The sequence below is a fragment of the Sminthopsis crassicaudata genome, chromosome X (genome assembly GCF_048593235.1).
Source record: "Sminthopsis crassicaudata isolate SCR6 chromosome X, ASM4859323v1, whole genome shotgun sequence".
Lineage (NCBI taxonomy): Eukaryota > Metazoa > Chordata > Mammalia > Dasyuromorphia > Dasyuridae > Sminthopsis > Sminthopsis crassicaudata.
The window spans coordinates 1,379,672-1,394,217 of NC_133623.1; the positions used below are offsets into that span (position 1 = coordinate 1,379,672).

The 14,546-nt window shown below is 56.9% G+C and overlaps 2 protein-coding genes across 12 annotated transcripts; one reads left to right on the top strand and one right to left on the bottom strand.

Moving 5' to 3' along the window:
- The first annotated feature begins 422 nt into the window (after window positions 1-422).
- SUV39H1 (SUV39H1 histone lysine methyltransferase) lies at window positions 423-7,547 on the top strand. 4 transcript variants are annotated; one of them, XM_074277443.1, is made up of 6 exons: window positions 424-1,474; window positions 3,353-3,498; window positions 3,759-4,430; window positions 6,393-6,539; window positions 6,630-6,759; window positions 7,050-7,547. In XM_074277443.1, exons 1-6 carry the CDS (start codon window positions 1,324-1,326, stop codon window positions 7,181-7,183), a joined length of 1,380 nt encoding a protein of 459 aa, XP_074133544.1. In that variant the 5' UTR covers window positions 424-1,323; the 3' UTR covers window positions 7,184-7,547. The 4 variants fall into 4 exon arrangements, with proteins under 4 accessions (XP_074133546.1, XP_074133544.1, XP_074133545.1 ...); XM_074277444.1 differs by having other exon boundaries at window positions 426-1,474; window positions 7,113-7,547; XM_074277446.1 differs by having other exon boundaries at window positions 1,364-1,715.
- A 156-nt stretch (window positions 7,548-7,703) lies between these two features.
- On the bottom strand, window positions 7,704-12,370 carry WDR13 (WD repeat domain 13). 8 transcript variants are annotated; one of them, XM_074277438.1, is made up of 10 exons: window positions 12,257-12,370; window positions 10,969-11,052; window positions 10,379-10,585; window positions 10,131-10,240; window positions 9,885-10,015; window positions 9,237-9,544; window positions 8,654-8,834; window positions 8,423-8,564; window positions 8,125-8,243; window positions 7,704-8,032 (listed from the first exon to the last, which is right to left on the bottom strand). In XM_074277438.1, the coding sequence occupies exons 1-10, from the start codon at window positions 12,308-12,310 to the stop codon at window positions 7,848-7,850; spliced, it is 1,521 nt and encodes a 506-aa protein (XP_074133539.1). In that variant the 5' UTR covers window positions 12,311-12,370; the 3' UTR covers window positions 7,704-7,847. The 8 variants fall into 8 exon arrangements, with proteins under 8 accessions (XP_074133539.1, XP_074133541.1, XP_074133540.1 ...); XM_074277440.1 differs by having other exon boundaries at window positions 10,379-10,619; window positions 12,257-12,352; XM_074277439.1 differs by lacking the exon at window positions 12,257-12,370 and adding an exon at window positions 12,114-12,146.
- Window positions 12,371-14,546: the final 2,176 nt, after the last annotated feature.

Below are 14,546 nucleotides of genomic sequence, written 5' to 3' on the forward strand. Positions count from 1 at the left end.
AGACAGGCAGGCATTCACAAAGCCAGGAAGTGTCTCAGGTTCGATTTGAATTCAGGCTTTGCTCACTCCAGCTGACTGTTTCATCCACATGAAGTGGGTTGGGGTCCTTTAAGAAACTATTTCCTATTGATGTGTGATTCCTTTCAGATTCCCAGCCCCTCCTGGCTTTCTTAGAGGGACCACAACCCGCTTCATACACACACACACACACACACACACACACACGCACACGCACACACACACACGCACACACACACACACACGCACACACACACGCACACACACACACGCACACACACGCGCACACACGCGCACACCAGGCGCACACACACGCACACACGCACGCACACGCACACACACGCACCGCACACGCACACGCACTTTTTATGGCGCTTTAGGCTGGACCATGTACATAGATGAGTGTGTGTAGCGCTTTAGGGCAGGGCTTCTCAAACTCCGGCCCGTGGGCCAGATGCGACCGGCTTAGGGACGTTGATGCGGCCCGCCGGGTTATGGCAAATGGCCTGAGGGGCGCAGACAGAGGGAGAGCTTTTGTTTTTGCTACAGTCCGGCCCTCCTACAGGCTGAGGGACAGGGACCTGGCCCCTATTTCAAAAGTGTTAGGCCCACTGGGCGAGGTCATGTGTGTGTGTGTGTGTACACAGCGCTTTACGGGGTGTATGAATACAGCGTTTCAGGGGGGATGTATGAATATAGGCTTTAGGGTACCGTAACGTCCAGAAATTTCGGAATTCGAGGAGGAGGAGGTGAGGCGGAAAAGCAGTCCAGGCGGGAGTCAAAATGCGGGCAAAGACACGGACACCGGAGATGGAACCACGTTGTCCCAGCAGCTCCGCTGGCCGGCAAAACTGAACCCAAGATAAGTCTGGGAAGCCAAGATGGGGGAGGGCTGGACAAGGGAGGCGGGACTAGGAGACGCTGACCACCGATTGGTTACAGAGGGTTAAATGCAAACGAGGCAGTCGCTGGGCGAGGACCCGACTCTAACCTACGGCCCCTCACCCCGCCAATGGCCCCGCCCCAACAGGGAGGGGCAGAACGTAGTGTCGAAAAGCGGCTGAACATAGGACAAAGAACCGGCCTTTTTCCGCCAATTGGAAGAGTCGATTAGGAATTGGATAGACGCCCCCGGAGGCCAGCCAATGGGTGACGGCCCCGGCGTAGTCCCCGCCCCAAGAACGCTCTTAAACCGGTACCCGGGGCAGAAGCCGGCAGCTCCACTCAGTCTTCCCTCCCTCTCTGGCTGGTTGCCCACACTACACAGCCGGATTCCGCCGGAGAGACGCCACTGCAACAGCGGCCATGCCGGGCCCTTGGTCGCTGCGGCCCCGCCCAGGCCCCACCTCCCGATCCCGCCCAAGTTCCGCCCGCGGGAAGTTCTCGCGCGTCTCGGGGCTTCCCTGGCCAATGTCCTTAGCGCTCAGGGGGGGGAAGATGGCGGAAAATTTAAAAGGTGAAGTGGAGTAAGCCGGCCGCCGAGTCCCCCCTGAGTCGGGGCGCGGGCATGAGGGGGGAGGCGCGCGTCCGGGCCACATCCTGGCCCGAACGGGAACGCGCAGGCCGGAAAAGGTTCTGCTGACCAGGCCAGGGTGGCGGGGGTGGAGATGAGGGTAGCCTTGTGGTGAGACCGCCGGCGGGGATCGGGGGCAGCCTCGAGAACCGCCCACCCAGAATTGCGGGCGGCCGAGGGAAAGGTAATCCCAGGACGGGGAAAATGGGCTTGATTGAAGGGTGGGGGCACCTATTAAACGATTGGGGGATATCTGGCAGGAATGTGTGCCATTTGTGACAGGGGCAATATCAGATACGAAAAGGTCATTTGTGACAGACATAGGGGAAAATGACACGAAAGGCCATTTCTGACAGGAATGGGGGACACGGTCTGACAGGAAAGGGGAGCAGTGTCTGACAGGAAGAGACCATTGGTGACAGAAAACAGGGGCAATGTCAGATAGGAAAAGGCCCTTTGTGACAAATGGGGGGCAGTGTCTGACAGGAAAGGGGGGCAACGTGTCCTGGGAATGTTGGGAGCAGCCCATACCTGACAAGGGCTTTGATGAGAGGCCTTAAAGAAATCAAAACACCTGAGGGGAGACCTTTGCAGGTACGGGGCTCTGGGAGAACATGGTGGACAGAAATCAGGAGCAATTTAAGAAGACAATGGCAGGAATAGACATAAGGACAGATGTCTGCCAGAACCACGTGGGGCTTGCAGCAGGATGTGGCTGCCAAAAATGGGGGGATCAGAGGAGCTATTGATCTGGAAAGGGGAGCTCTGAAGAGAAATGTGTGACTGAAAGGAGAGCTAGTTTCAGGATATATCTGATGGGGATGGGCAAGGCTGTCCAAGAAGGATATGGGAGCAGTAGAGAAGGCTGGGAGCCAGAAATGTCTGAAGAAGTGGAGGCCTCTGGAGGACATGTGGCAGGAATGGGGTCTCCCAGTGGCTGCCGGAGATAAAGGCGTCTCACGTCACAAGGATGTGCCTCAGGGAGAGCTGGGGTGGGCTTTGGGGCAGGAAGTGTCCAGTAGATACAGGGGCGGAAACATAGGTGATGGAGTTTGACAGGAATACGCAGATCCGAGGGGGAGCTGACAGAAACAGGAGAGCTCTGACAGGACATGGTGGACTAAGCGGGGCTGCCTTGAGGGGGTGGTGGCTGCCGTGAATTTGCAGCCTTGGACTCTTGAGGGGAGCCTATCCGTCAGGAACAGGAGGACTCTGGGGAAGAATAGGAAGAAGACGTCAGCCAAGAGCGGGGTATGTCTGAGATGTGTCAGGAATTGGGCACAAAGGGGAAATGTTGGCCAGTCCTAGGGGGATGCTGAGGGGGTGCGCCTGACGGAGATGGCAGGGATGAGCGTGACAGGACTAGTGCTTCATGGGGGAGAGATCTCCAAAGCAAGGAAGTCATAATGCTCACTGGCTTTGAAGAGACCATGTGAGGGCAGTGAGGGGGGAGAAGCCGCAGATGGAGCAAACCCGAGGGTTCCAGAGCTTCTCAGATTGCAGGCCACAAGGGCCTAGGGAGATCCCGGCCCAGCACCTCAGTTTACATATGTGGCCGCTGAGTCCCACAGTTCTGTGACTTGCTCCAAGTAACGTAGTAAGGATTTGACGTCGGGCGCCCCACATCCAGAAGCCTCCTTTCCTTTCCCTGTAGCACAGCGTTCGGGGAGAGGTTGGGCTCCCCCTGTTTCCCTGCTCTTTCCTCACCTGCCTCTTGTTCTGAGGAGGGGAGAGCCCAGGTCTCTTCATTTGTGAGGGGGATGCAGCTGCCCTCCTGCTGGCCCAGAGCACCCCCCTCACAGCTTCTCTCGGGACTTACAGCCTGCAGCGTGGGTGCCAAGTACTCGTTGAACCAACTGGAGAATTTGTGCCGTATGGCTAAGCTCTGCTGCCATGATCTCGGCATCACAAAGAACAACATGTGCATCTTTGAGGTGGATTATCTGTGCAACTACAGGAAGATAGATGTAAGTCACGGGGGTGAGGGCAGCGGGGGTGGGGGGGAGGATAGGGAGAGGAAAAGAAAAGGGGGAGGAAAAGAAGGAGTAGAGGGGGAGAAGAGAAGGAGGGGGAGGGGGAAGGGGAGGAGGGGGAAGGAGGAAGAGGGAAGGGAAGGGAAGGGGGAGGTGCCTTGCTCCCTCCCAGCAGACTCCCAGACTCTCCAGGGAACTGTCTGGAAGGGGCCAAAGGTACCCCACCACATGCTATTCTCTCGCTTACCCTCCAGGATAAAGAGTACTACCTGGTCAAGTGGAAAGGTTACCCCAAATCTGAAAACACTTGGGAGCCACGCTGGAACTTGAGATGCGCTGCCACCTTGAAGCAGTTCCACCGAGACGTGGAGGGGGAGTTGTTCCGCCGCACTGGGCGGCGGCCCCGGGCCCGGCCCCCTCGCCACCTGGATGCCGCTATGGTCAATTTTCTGGAGCAGAAGGCTAAGCAGCGCAAGGCCCTGCGGCGTTGGGAGAAGGAGCTGAATCTCGCACGGGCTCACAAGGGCTCCATTGCAGTAGAAAACGAAGTGGACTTATTTTGGCCCCCAGAGGACTTCACGTACATCAATGAATACAGAGTGGGCGAAGGGATCTCCCTGGAACAGGTGACAGTCGGCTGCGAATGCAAGAATTGTCTGGAGGCGCCAGTCAACGGCTGCTGCCCTGGTGCGTCACTCAACCAATTTGCCTATAACATCCAAGGTCAGGTGCGGCTGGAAGCTGGCCAGCCCATCTACGAATGTAACTCACACTGCCTCTGTGACATACAGTGCCCCAATCGGGTGGTCCAGAGAGGCACCTACTATAACCTGTGCATCTTCCGCACGGACAATGGACGGGGTTGGGGCGTCCGCACCCAGGAGAAGATTCGCCGCCACACCTTTGTCATGGAGTATGTGGGTGAGGTAAGGCTGCTGCTGCTGTGGAGAAGGCCCCTGCGAGTGCCCATGGGCAGAGGCTCTCTATGTGGACTCTGGGCAACTGCTTCTGCTTTTCTTGACCTCTGTCTTCCTTTCTGTGATATCAGCTCCGTCCCATGTTAACGGTCTTTGACAGGGAGCTAACTCCTGGCCGACGAACACGGTCATTCAGATGTCCGGATGGCACTGCCCTCTCCACCCCCACTCCCCTGGTTTCCTGAGAGATTCTCTCTCTCTGGGTTTAGTTACTCCTTTAGCAGTGGGGTCCAAATCAGTGGGCTCCTCTTACATCTTCCATTTGCCATTTGATGAAGGGGTTGGATAAGACCGAAAGGTTGGATTTGCAGTGTTACGGATGTGGTCTCTTTAAATTTTCTGGGTGACCCCGGATGAGTCATTTCTCTGAGGGGCTTATTAATCTTCCCACCAGTATCATCAGTGGAGGCTTTTTTAAGTCCCTAGATCCCAGAACTGTCCTCATCTGCTGGTTCAGCCAGTTTTGTGGGTATCTGGGCTCCAGATGCCCACCCGAGTAATCAGGGGGGCCGGAATACGTGATTCCTTAGCTGGGTAGGGTAGAGAATTCTCTCCAACTTGTGAGCAGTGGACGTGATCGCTCACAGAGAATGTTGGGCAAGACTCCTCTGGAGGCCTGAATTTGGGCCCCGGCCCCCAGGACTAGCCTTTGGTGAGGCTCACCAACATAAGAACTGGCTTCGTTAGATCTTCAAGCTTCTTTCTGGTTCTGTCCAGTCCGGGATTTGGCCAGTCCTCACGGAATCCAACAACGGTTCACTCGGCCTCCCCGATTCCTTTGCTGGGCCCCAGTTTCTCCTCTAATAGGTAGCCTGGGGGGAGGGAAGGGGAAAACCGGATGATCTTTCTAAGCCCCCTTCCACAATTCAATGACATGGGTGCAGCAGGTTGAAAAGCTGGTCAGTCCCAGATTTAGGAAACGTGGTGGATTTTGTTGACTCCCTGGCACCATCAGGACTAGTCTCTTTCCTACTCTGGGCCTCAGTTTCCCCCATTTCTGTAAAACCCTTGGGATGTGACCAGAGAATGAGTCCTGGGACAGGAGAGGGGCAGGGTTTAGCCTAAAGAAATGACTCTCTGGGTGCGTTTCAGTTACCTGAAGAAAGCAGATTTACTCTCTAGGGGCGGGAGCCCGGGCTCTCGGGTTGGTGCTGTTAGAGAGCGGTAACCAAGACACAGATCCAAGCGGCACTTGGGGACCCCGCTTGTGAGATGGGTACCTAAAAGCTGTCCATGGAGAAATTGGGGATGTAGAGGTGGGGTTCCGGCCGGGCCTTAAAGAGTTGGGACAGGCTCGCTAGAGCGGCTCCCAAGAGCAGGCTGGGATAGGGGAACTAGAATCAAAAAGAGTGGAACAACAACCAGAAGCCCCTTAGGTAGAGCTGAAAAGGAAGGAAAGTGAGCCCGGCCTCCCAGTCGAGTGCCTGGGGAAGACATCGGCGCTTTCTTAAAGCCCCCTGGAATCTGGTCTCATCCTCACTCTGTGGTTGAGGCTGCCACCCCTCCCCTCGGCCTTCCCCGTTCACACGGACCCCAGCTGCTGATGCCAGGGCCTACTTAAGGGGGAAAGCCTGGCTTCTGGAAGGTTGTCCCGAAAAACAGGCTTGTTCTGTTTGGTTCTTGGGGGGATGGGGCAGTTCAAGGGGTGCAGATTTTGGCTAAAGGAAAGGATGATCTCCAGTGATCCGAACCATCTGCAAATGGAGAAAGGTGCTGCTTCGGGAGGCCCCCCTAGGACCGGAGAAGAGGGCCAGCGTCCTTCGCCCACCCACACCTCCCACCTGCTGTTTCTCTTGGCCCCGCTCCGGGGGTTTATTTCGGAGGTCAGACAGAAGACCTGGCCTAAACTGCCACAGCAATGGTGGTTGCTTGAATCTTTGACTTAAGCTACCCTGATTCTTGAATCCTCAGATCATTACCTCTGAGGAGGCAGAACGGCGTGGGCGGGTCTATGATCGCCAGGGGATCACCTACCTGTTTGATTTGGACTATGTGGAGGATGTCTACACAGTGGATGCAGCACATTTTGGGAACATCTCCCACTTTGTCAACCATAGCGTAGGTGGCTGGTAGGGAGGGTGGGTTAACGCTGGCCCCTCTGTTCTACCTCATCCATGCTGACCTTTGCCCCCTCTTTCACGTGGGCAGTGCAGCCCCAACCTCCAGGTCTACAATGTCTTCATTGACAATCTGGACGAGCGCCTTCCACGAATTGCCTTTTTTGCCACCCGAACTATCTGGGCAGGCGAGGAGTTAACCTTTGACTACAACATGCAAGGTTGTGTGGGTGTTTGGGGGGGGGGGGTAGAACCGTTTTGGGGGAGGAGAGGGCTTGGTGGTTAACGTAAGAGTATAACGGAGAACTTTTAAGTTTTGAGGCCTAGATCTGCCTTCAAGCAGCAGGCTTGGATCTTGAGACTTGGGGAGACGCCCCCTGCCCCCACCCCCACAGTGAGTAGGGAAATGATGAAACTTGGTGAGCACAGCAGGGCAAAGCCCAGGAGGTCATGGACATGCTAGAGACACCCAGGCCCCCCCGACTCCTTTAACTACGCCCTCTTTTCACAGTGGACCTGGTACACATGGAAAGCATGCGTATGGATTCTAACTTCCGTCTGGCTGGTCTCATAGGCTCTCCCAAGAAGCGGGTGCGGATGGCGTGTAAATGTGGAGCTGAATTCTGCCGGAAGTACCTCTTCTAATACCGTCACCTTCGTTTTCCTGACAGCCCAGGACAAAGTCGTGGCCTCTTGCACAATGTGAAGGGGAGCCAAAGAATCTACCTTTCAAGGCAGAAAAATTACTGCCCAGCCCCCCTCCCCATTTCCCTGGGGCTGCAGGGGGAGGGGGCATCCAGAGTTTACCTACCCCAGCCCATTGCCCTCACATAATTTGCACTCAAGTTGAATTCCCGGTTGATGATAATGTTTTCAGTCCCCTGCTGGGGATGCTCGGGAAGTGGATCTCGGCTGCTTCCTGAGGTTGTGATGATCAGTTCATCAACTGATGACTTCAGCAGTATCGCAGCTGTTTCTCAGCTCATAATACATTGGTTTGTATTCTTTATGTGATCTTTGTTTTGCTGCTTCCTCTTGCAGGGTGAGCCCTTGGTTGGGGAGTGAAGGGGAAGGGAGCGGGCAGGGATGGGACACAGCAGTTTGAGAAGAAAGCCTCACCTCTTGAGGTCACTTCTCCTAGGCAGGATGTAGGAAGGGACGGTAGTCACCAGACACGGACTTTTATTATTTACAAAATTCGATGTCTATGGTAGTTCATCTCGGTCCTCCCCATTCCTCCCCACTATCGCTATGCCTGTCCTCAGTTCACTGAGACCGGGTACGGGCCTTTCTCCGGATCAGGCCGCGGTTACTTCTGTTCGCGTCGCCACACGATGACCATCCCACTGGCGTCGCTCGAGGCCAGAAGGCTTTCGTCGCAGTTGAAGCTGACGTCCAGCACGGCGGCACTGTGGCCCTGCAGTTTATTGACGATGGCCTTGGTGGCCCGTTCCACATCAAAGAAATAGACACACATGTCCTCGCTGCCTGTGACTGAAAGCAGACGGTGAGGGGTAGCGGAATCAAAGGCAGGGCTCTCGTCCTCACCCTCTCCCTCCCGGTGTTCTCTGAACCCCTGACCTTACCTACGCAGGCTCCCTGGCGGAAGGACATGAGGGGGCAGAAAATGCTTCGAATAGGATGCAGGCTCTGATCGATGGGGAAGCTCCTCTTCAGCTGCAAAGTGCCCTCGTTGTCCACCACCCTGTGTGAGAGATGCGGGAGGGGTGGGGGGGGGGGAAGGGGGGAAGAGGCTAGGGATGACTTTGACTGGCTTCTCAGTCACTTTGGGGGGTTCCCCCAAAGCTCATCCCAAGGGTTAGAACCCCCAGGTCCCAAGGTGCTAGGAGGAAAAAGGCCCCAACCGAAGGGGCTGTCCCTCACCGGTAGAGGAGCAGCTTGTTGATGCAGGCATTGATGAGTAGAGAGGGGTCCCGGGCTTCCCGGCTGATCCAGGAACGTGCACTGATACTAGTGATGGAGCTGCCTTCGTGTACCACCAGCCGCTTGGCCTTGGTCAGCTTCCCTGCGTGGGCAAGTAGCCTTTGGATTCTCTGAGCTACAGGGACAGACTCCCTTCCGGGGGGACTTCCCCCAGAGACTCCTTCGTCTTACCTGTGGCCATGTCAAAGAGGAAGGAAAAGACGCTGCCCCGATCGTCCCCAGCCCATAAGATGTGTCCGGGGGAATCAAAGGACAGGGCCAGCACACGGCCAGTCAGCTTGCTGGAGCCGCCCTTCACCTTCTTGCCCGTGGAGATGTTCATCACGTGCACGTTATGCTTCCCGTTGCCCACCTATTGGGGAATGTAGGTCATAGAGCTCCTTCAGCTTAGGAGCAGGGGATCCCCTGGAGAGGAGTGGGAGGATGGATAGCGCCAGGCTATACTCAGCCACAGATATCCCCCCCAGATGAAATCATGCACCGTGGATGCAGTGGGATCATGGGATATGGCAGGGCCACACTATCAGAGACTCAGGGGCTCTAAAAACAAGGTTTGTTTGGCATTAGAGTAGGGGGGCCAGCACTAAGTTCCCAGAAGGTTCTTCCACAGAGATGGTTGGACCAGAGCAATGTGCCACTTTCTCTCTACATATAACCCAGTAGATTGTTTTGACTTGCAAAAAGGGCCAGGGAAAGTGGGAGTTTCTGCCAAGTAATTATTTAGGGCCTACGGGGGTGGTGCCAGGGACCTCACCACAGTGAGATTATTGTTGACTGGCTGGAAAGTACAGCACAGCAGTTCAGCCCCATCTGGGTCGGGGATCTCGCGGATGCAGCGGCCATCTTCCGTGGCCCAAATGCGCATGGTGGCATCCAGCGACGTGGAGACGAGGACATCGTTGGAAAGGGACCAGGCGAAGTCCGACACGCCACGCGAATGCCCACGGAGCACACGCAGTACCACAGGGGGGGCGGGCACCAGCTGGCACACGGAGATGCTGCCGTCCAGGGAGCAACAAGCTAGCAGGTGGCGATCATCATTAGCAAATTGGACTTTGGGAACTGGAGGGAAGGAGGAAGAAGACATTAGTTTCCCAAACAAGCCATGTTAGGCAATGACCCAGTTGGGAGATTTTACTAGGGGATGAAAGCGGTGTTTGAAGAATCAATCAGGAAGCTAGGACTCAATTAGCCCTGGCCTATGTGTATGCCAGTCCACAATCAATCTTCCTTGCGGTGCCAAGAGAGGGAGAGGAAGGGGGAGGCGACAAGCACTTATTGAACACTTAGTTTGTGCTAGGCACTGGGGTAAGTGCTCAGGGAGAGGAAATGATTTGCTCTAAATTCTATAGAAGGATTTGTTGAACAAAGCTTTACTATGCTCCTTCCCACTGGCTCTTACCAGCTTCATCCACGTGTTGGTCAAAGACATGGTACATCCCAGCAAAAGCGTAATTTTCACTCAGCGAAGTATCCCCGGCCATAGCCCGGCTGGCCTCTGCTACCGATGTGGGCACGACGCTGCCTGGCATCCTGGTGTTAGAAAGCGGGGTTGGGGGAGAGAATTCACAAGGACTGCAAAAAGTAAGACCCTCCAAACCCCAAAAGGTAAAGGGACCAAACCCAATCCTTCCCGTTCGGCTCTCACCTCTCATCATAGATGACCCGATTCATCTGGGCCTGCAACTGATAGGATCCACGACTGACTGAGCGCCGGTGGCCACGGGCACCGAGTGAACGCGGGTCCTCGTCAAAGTCCTACCAGGAACAGGGATTCATCTTCAATGGTTCGATTGCCTTAAATAGTTCAAGGCTAAAGCGAAGGATTCTGGGAGCTGGAGGGATAGAGATACTGGTTTTGTGGGGAACGAGGCAGCAGGGTCCTAAGGGACCCACCTCCATTCGGTCCAGTGTGGTTCGGCTGCTTCGGACAACACTGTTGCTGTAGGCTCGGAAGCTCCCGGGCTCCGACAGAGGCCCATAGCGGTGTCCCAGCAGCTGGGCCCTCAGCTTTAAGTACTGCCTTCGAAAGGCAGGTTCGTGCCCTGCCTTGGCATTTTCTCGCAGCAGCTGGCTCCGGCGCCGGATGTATTGTGTTCGGAACTGTGGGAAGGTGGGTGTGCGGTATGCGTTGTACCTGAGGGGGGTAATAATGCTAGGGAAGGGAGGAGACTGGCATGTGTTAGCCCCAGGGGGCTCGATGGCAGGGGCAGGGGGCAGGAGGCTGGAGCGGGCCCTGTGCAGCTGGTGTGGGGCCATCCCTGACCGTGACAACACTGAGGTGGGGGGGGGGGGCTGGGGACAGCACAGTTACAACAGAAGGATGGGCCACAGTAAGGGGAGGGCAGGCCAGGGCTACAGAGACCTGCGGGAGAATGGGGCCCCTACGGAGGGCATCTGGGAAATAGACCGTGGGGGGGGGGGAATGGGGCAGGAGCACGGGAGGGGGGGCGGACAGCAGCATGCAGGGCAACGGAAGGCCTCACCTTGCATCCACGGCCAGCACCTGCTGCCAGACTGCGGCCATGCCCGGCCTGGCTACTTTCTCCAAGGAGTCCACCCGGGGCCGCCTGGGACCAGAAAAAGGACAGCCAGGCCACAATTGGCCTAGATTGATGCAACCTGGGCGCATGCGCCCTGTCCTGCCCTCCCCCTTTCCTTCCTCTGGGGATGAGGGTGGAGATGGGGTGGAAAAGGCCGAAGACAATCTCTTAATCGGCGCATGCGCCAAGCAATACAATTCCTCCTCTGTAGGTATGGAAACTGATTGGGGCCTCAGCCCTCAACTAGGCCCTCCCGCTCCCGCAGCAGGGAGGGGCTCCCCTTCAGGGGCGGGACTGGGGCCGGCTCCTCCCTCCCTCCTTCCCTCCTTCCCTCCTTCCCTCCCTGGGTGGGTTCCTTCATCAGCCTCCAGGCAGAAGAGGATTCTGCGCAGGCGCTCGGTCCCGCCCTACCGACGGGAGGGGGGCCGACGCAGCTCTTCCCCCCCCCCCATCCGCCTCCCTCCCGGCGCGGTCTACCTCCCTTCCCCCAACTCCAGGTCGGAAGTCGGTCTGGGTCTACGAGGCCCGAAGCCACGCCTCCAGCCTCCTCGGGCTCCCCCCTTTCTCTCCCCCCCTCCGTCTGCCACTTACTTTGGCAGAGACCGCCACCCAGGGGGCCGGGGTTCCCGTGCCGGGCCCCGCTGGGCCATCTGCCGGAGCGTGGACTCCCGGGCTGGCCCGGCCGTGCACACGCACCCGGATTCCCACTCCGAGGCGTCTTCAAGATCTCGGCCCAGTCCGTGACTGAACGGGTCTGGGGCGGGGCCACACCTGGCTCCGGGGGGAGGGCCAGCTCCGGCCCGGCTGGACGGCGGCCCCTCCCTCTTCCCGTTTGGGGCGGGGCCGCACCTGGCCCGACTTCCCCCTCCCACCTCCACCCCGGTTTTCCTGAAAAAGGGGCGACCTGTCCCCACAGTGCAGTGTCCACGGTTGTCCGAAGGCCGTGGTCCCGTGCTCGGTGTGAGCGTAGGGAACTCCCGAGGAGCGTTTGCACCTGTCTCCGCTCTCCCTTTGAGGCCCCATCACCTCCTCCACGCTCAGCCTCGATGAGGGGATGGGCTGAGGATTACTACTTGGTCTATACTCACCATTCCTAGGGAGTACATCGGCCCATCTACACCCACCCTTGGGAGCTACCCGCTTGTCTACACGTCCCCTCACTGCAGGGTGACTTCGGGAGGATTACTGGACGCCCATTCAGTGCCAGGCCCGGTCCGGGGGCGGCACGTACCAGCTCCAAAAGGCTCCCCGCCCGCCGGAGGATACGGCAGAGGCCCGCTAGCATCCGAGCTGGCGCTGCCCCCACTTCCAGGGGCTCTTATCGTGCCGTCTGGCAGAGGGAGCTGAGACCCAGAGGTGCCCGGCAAGAAGCAGCAAAAATGGGCGTGCCTCCCCGGAGACGTCAGAAAAGGCTGCTCTAAGGACGCCGGGTCCGAGCCAAACCTTGAAAGCCAAGGCTGCTTCGAGGCCAGGCTACCCAGGGCTGCCGGGAGCCACGGACTGCTCTGGGCCAGGGACAAGGCCAAGTCAGAGCTATTAGATCCGCAGGACTTGAAGGATCAGGATGGGGAGGGGCTGGGGGGGCCCCGTCTAGGATGGGTGCGTGGGCGGTGCCAGGAGGAGGGCCCCTTTGGGCTTGCTCCTCCATCCCCCTTTGGTGTCCACTTGCCCCCGGCTCACCTGGGGCTCCAAAGCTGGCTAGAGCAGGTGGAGCCCCTCGCATCTCCGAGATAGGGGAATGTCTGCCCGAGCTCGGGGAAGACTTCCGTGGGGCGGGACGGCCAGGTGTCGGACACGGAAGCGGCCCGGGCTGGGGGAGAGCTAGGCTGCTCCCTTCCATCCTGTGACCGTCACTGCTCCAGATCGCATGGCCGCTTGGATGTGGCCTTGAAGGCAGAGACCAGCAAAGGCTCCCAAAGGACGGCAGCTCAAGAAATGACAGCCCTTTGTAGTGGGAGGGGGGAAATGCTCCAGGGGACGGGAGGGAGGGAGCACTTAGGCGGACAGAGCTGGGCCTGCAATAGGGGAGGGAGTTCAAATGGTACCTTGGACGCGTTTGCTAAGCTGTGTGACTCTTAGCAAGTTATTTCTGCTGTTTGCCTCAGTTTCCCCGTCTGTAGAAAGGGCTGGCAAAAGAAATGGCCAAGCAGTCCAGTAACTCTGCCAAGAAAACTCTGAATGAGGGTTAGAGTCAGGCACGACTGGGAACGAGTGACCCACCAAAGGTTTCCATGAACTGAGGCAGGGCCGGGAAAACTACACCATAGGGTTTGGCTTTTCTGTCTTTTTAAAGGAGGTAAGGTAGATGGGAGGAGGAAACAAGAGCCAATTCAAAAAAAAAGGAAAACAGGTGCAAAGACACAGCATCCAGCCAGAGGTCCTGAACTTAGAATGGCTTTATTTCACTGAGCATTGTGTTCAAGGGGGTGAACAGTGAAAAGGGAAGGGGAGAAGGGAGGAAGCATTCATATAGAGAGAGGCTGCCCAAGGCCAGACACCTGCCAAGAGAGTCCTCTGACAGATCTCCCCTCATCCATGTGACAAACATGATCTCCTTTGATCTTCACAATAGGTGCCGTTATCATCTCCCATTTAAAGAAACTGAGGTAAACAGAGGGAAAGTGACTTGCCTAGGGTGACACGGTAAGTATTTGGGCCTAGACTGGAACTCGGCTCTTTGTGACTAGGCACAGAGCTCTATTCACTGTAGCACCTTGAGGATGGGTGAAAATCCACTTAGTCCCGCCCTCCTCCAGAAGGCAAGAGACTTCCAATCCAGAATAAGGTCCCACGCAAAGCTGAGGGGAAAAGGAATAGGAAACTTTCAGGCCTTTGTGGGGAAACGAGGAGCACTAAGTAGGAACTGGAAAACACAAAAGTGGCAGGACTTGGGAGGTTTCTGTGAGCAATCCCACGAGGCTGAACGATGCCCGGAGCGCTGACGCTCTAGTGGGCAGCTAGTGGGCAGGGGAGAACCGCGCCCTGCCGGAATCCAAAATTCTTGTCAGCATGGAGGGAGTTAAATAAGAAAAACAGGAACTGAAAGTTGATTGGCTCGGAGAGGAGAGGGTAAAAGGAACAAAGCAAAAGAAGGAGCTTGATATTTCTCCTAAGTGGGGTGCAGAATGGCAAATGTGGAAGCAGCGGCAGGGGAGTGGGCATTATGGGAAACTCACTCTTGTAAACTGGACAAAGCAAAGGCAAATAAATCAAATTCAGCAGCAGAGCAGACACAGGAAGGGAAAATACCCCTACCTGCTGCCGCCGCAGCTTCCCTGGCCACCCACTGCAACTTCCCATCCCTCCTCCAACCTCCCCTATTTTAAAGGGGGAAAGCTCCTGCCCACTTCCCACCATTCCGGCCCTCTCTTCTCCTTTAAGCCTGGGGGGACGTGAAGCTGCCTTACTGCTTACCAAGCCCTCACCACAACCCCCCCACCAAAGGATCCCATCGCATCGCATTTCCTCCCCTTCATCCCCACTCCCTCCAGTCTCTCCCTGCCTCCTGATTCCTTCCTGCC

Coding starts and splice junctions, on each gene's coding strand:
- SUV39H1 (XM_074277443.1), top strand. CDS start 1,324: ATGCCGGGCCCTTGGTCGCTGCGGCCCCGCCCAGGCCCCACCTCCCGA. Junction 4,431..6,392: donor TCATGGAGTATGTGGGTGAG/GTAAGGCTGCTG, acceptor TTGAATCCTCAG/ATCATTACCTCTGAGGAGGC. Junction 6,540..6,629: donor CCCACTTTGTCAACCATAGC/GTAGGTGGCTGG, acceptor TCACGTGGGCAG/TGCAGCCCCAACCTCCAGGT.
- WDR13 (XM_074277434.1), bottom strand. CDS start 11,675: ATGGCCCAGCGGGGCCCGGCACGGGAACCCCGGCCCCCTGGGTGGCGG. Junction 11,053..11,616: donor GGGTGGCGGTCTCTGCCAAA/GTAAGTGGCAGA, acceptor TTCTGGTCCCAG/GCGGCCCCGGGTGGACTCCT. Junction 8,565..8,653: donor CCTCTTTGACATGGCCACAG/GTAAGACGAAGG, acceptor TTGCCCACGCAG/GGAAGCTGACCAAGGCCAAG.